At 52.4% G+C, this 3,493-nt stretch overlaps 1 protein-coding gene across 1 annotated transcript in view; it reads right to left on the bottom strand.

Annotated features, from left to right (window-relative positions):
- The window catches only part of GBA2 (glucosidase, beta (bile acid) 2), an 11,193-nt gene that overhangs the window by 5,843 nt on the left and 1,857 nt on the right, over positions 1-3,493 (bottom strand). Inside the window, 5 exon segments of the mRNA XM_009073141.1 lie at positions 565-718; positions 1,968-2,070; positions 2,449-2,688; positions 3,266-3,390; positions 3,393-3,477. Of these exon segments, the coding sequence (XP_009071389.1) occupies positions 565-718; positions 1,968-2,070; positions 2,449-2,688; positions 3,266-3,390; positions 3,393-3,477 (707 nt within the window).

The raw sequence follows: 3,493 nt of genomic DNA, 5'->3' as shown, positions 1-3,493 counted from the left end.
CTGCCAAGCAGGTGTATGGTGAGCACACCATAGACTCTAGCTGGGAAACCCACCCAGACACAAGAGAGGAGTTGGACTACAGTGAACACCTGAGTAACAGTGACAGGACCCAAGGTAATGGCCTGAAGTTGTGCAGGGAATGTTCTGGTTAGATACCGGAAGAAAGGTCTTCACCCAGTCACCCAGAGAGCTGCTGGGCTCTGGAATAGGCTCTGCAGGGCACTGTCACAGAACCAAGCCTGACAGCTCAAGAAACATTTGGACAATGCTCTCAGGCACATGGTATGATTCTTGAGGATGTCCAGCTCCTGGCTCCACACAGGACTCAATGATCCTCGTGGGTCCCTTCCAACTCCGAATATTCTGTGATTCTGTGAACTCAACCACTAGTGTAGGAGTATTGAGGAGAAGGGGCTGGGCAGAGGATCCCCTCCCTGAGCTGGTAGGGCCATGGCTGCATGGAGTGGGTGACACAAGACTTCCCTCACAGTACACAAGCCCAAAGGCAGGGAGAAGGGGACTCTGAGGACATGAGTCAAGCCCCACTGGAGACAGTCCACCCACCTGCGGTGCAGTTTCTCCTTGGAACCAAAGTGAACACAGGGCATGTCCCAAGCCAGGGCCAGCTCCAGTGTCCCGTGTCCCTGGGCAGGCACCCTGCAGCTGGCACACACTGCTGCTGCCGTTACCTCTCCCTTCTCTGTCAGGGTGCTTTTACCTGCCAGGAATAATAAACATATACATAAGCAACCAAGGAATACCTACGCAGGTAACTGAAGCTCCCACACACCCCAGAGGGGATCAGACTATTCAGACATACCACAGCCCCCTTGCAAGCTGGAAGGTACAGCCTCAGGGCTTTAAGTGATGACTGTTGCCACAGGAAAAAATAGCTTCCATGGGTGGAGTAGTTAAAAGAAGTCAGTCAAAGCCGAAGAACAAACCAGGCAGGAAAAGCCACCAGGCATGAGTAGAAGGCACAGAGCATCCCATGACTTTGTACCTGCACTGCACTCAAAGACACTGTGACTTTCTAGTGACAGTCATTGTTTCCAGCTTTCTGCAAGGGTGCTTGAGCCATGCTGGTATTTAAGAAAAGCCCTGAGGCAGCTGGGTAATTATATGCTGGTGCTGACATGTGTACCAGGTAAACTCATTAAGAGCAACAATTTTAACATAAGCACAGATCCTGACTACGATAATGTCTGGCATGCATGAAGGAAAACCACATCCCAATAGCCTGGAGAGCTCTGAGTGCATCTAGGCAGGAAGCTTATTTTTCTGGAAATATTTACATAAACAGTTCATTTATATAATTTAAGCTTCAAGAAACCTTGCAAAGACCCAGTGTCAGTATCACTAGTTTGTCAGCAACACCCTTGTTCAAAAGCTGACAGAGACATTAGGCAAATGGTCACCTTCTACGACAATAGTAGGTTAGCAGCAAGGGCTGGGAGACACCACCCTGCTTCAAGACTCCTGTCAAGGGAGCTAGCAGACAGCAGAGGATGATGCAGAATTATCAAGGCAATACTAGAAACTTCAGGAAACTGGTACAGTAACAAGAGGACAGCAAGTTATGACAGCCCAAACCCCAAGGACTGCTAAATGCCTGCTGGTACAAATCTGACAGGATCCAGCTCCTTGATCTGGCAACAGGAACAGAGGGAAGATGGCTGGGCAGGACCCTGGCTACTCAGCACAAATCTCAGCTCAGCATGCAATCCCACACAGACTAACAAGGTACTGGCGTGTGTAACTAATATGGCCAAGAACAGCCTTTGGAGAACAGCTTTTGGAGAACAAGGAAGTTTGCAAACAGCCTAAAGCTGGCAATGAGCCACAACATTCTGGAGAGTTTTTTGCAATGGCACCAAGGTGGCTGGAGGAAGGAACTCATAACGAGCATGGACACCCTTTCCCCCTGCCCTCCCTCCACCAATCCCATAAAGGATGGAGGGACTTACCAGTGGGAGAATCCAGCCTTCCATCCTGTAGAAGGTCCTGCCACACTTCTCTACCTGATCCCATGGGATTGAATGCTGTGAGGTGGGTGACTGCAGTGCCAGCCTGGGGGAGGGAAGAGAACATCAGGGGCTGATGCTTTTGAGAGGCAGATGCAGACTCTCTGCCCCCCAACAACAATGCTGGTACATCACACTCACTACCCCCTTGCTGCCCAGTGAGTCTAACTCCAATCTCACTCACCCACCACCCTGCAAGCTTCACCTACATCTTGTCTCCTGCCACTCACTCTCAAAGAGGGTGCCCTCAGGGAAGTCATGTCCTCACTCCTGAGGTCAGGCAAGCACTGAGAGCCGGTGCCAAAGCCAATCCATTCCACACCCACACCCATCTTTCACCACCTGTCTGGAAGCAGCCACACCACATCTAGCAGGGCTGCACAACCCCCCTGCAGGAGCCACATCACCAATGCCAGCCCTTTACCTTCTCCCGGGCAGAGATGGCAAGGGTGAAGGGGTTCACACATGTGCAGTGGTGCAGCAGGACTCCAGCAACCTGCTCGCCATCCTTCCGGAAGGTGAAGGGCTCATTCCAGTGCCCTCCACTCCTGTCCTCCTTTGCTCCCATGCCATTCTGCAGGCTGAACATGATGGAGACTTCCACATCCTCATCCCTCCTGTTTTCCACCTCCCAGATGAACACTCCCACTGGCAGGCTGGAGTCCTGGCAGAGACAGAGAGCAGTGTGTACAGGGCTGGTGCTCCATGCTCAGCTGCTAGAGCATCACTTCTCCCGCTGCTGGAAAGACCATGCAGGATGCAGCAGGAGCAAGAGGAACAACCTGGTCTCGGATTCTTTTGCCAAGCTCAGGAGCAGCATCAGGAACAGGGGAATTTGGGAGACGGGCAAGAACAAATTCATAAAAGCAGCCCTGGGCTACGAAACGCATTGGGCAATAGAGAGACGGAAAACGGCATTTAAGGCTCAGCAGGTGTCTCATCATTGCTCATCATTGTCATCACTCATTGCTTGACAGGTTGATACAGGCTCACGTGCTTTGCTGGGGTAAGAGGAAGGTCAGACGTGTCATTAGCACAGCCTGACACCCTTGCCTCAGGCTGGGAGCTAGCACAAGCGGTGTGTGGGACCAGTGAGGCATCCCTTGCTGCCATCCTGAGCTCCTGCATTGCTGTGGGGGCTCCACCTGCCTAGGAGCACTGCTGAGTGGAGACACAGGGAAATGTTGGGAAAGCCCAGCTACCAAGCAGCTCTTCCCTTGGGGATGCCATCACCTCCTTACCTTATAGTCATGGGGGATGACAGGAGAGACCTGTCGGCAAGTAAGCACCACATTCTGCCCCGGGAGCTCATAGACCATCCAGGCACGGGGGTACAGGGCATGGTAAAAGGCGTAGTGGCCACAGTTTTCCAGCCCTGCAGAGTGTTGGGTCTCTCCACCGACAAGACCTGCTGGTAAATTGTCCGTCCCTTGCAACGCAGGCACACTGTGAACTGGGGAGGAGAGGAG

Source organism: Acanthisitta chloris, unplaced genomic scaffold (assembly GCF_000695815.1).
Source record: "Acanthisitta chloris isolate BGI_N310 unplaced genomic scaffold, ASM69581v1 scaffold17984, whole genome shotgun sequence".
Lineage (NCBI taxonomy): Eukaryota > Metazoa > Chordata > Aves > Passeriformes > Acanthisittidae > Acanthisitta > Acanthisitta chloris.
The sequence above is the reverse complement of the archived record's forward strand: the minus strand, read 5'-3'. Positions and strand labels throughout refer to the sequence as shown.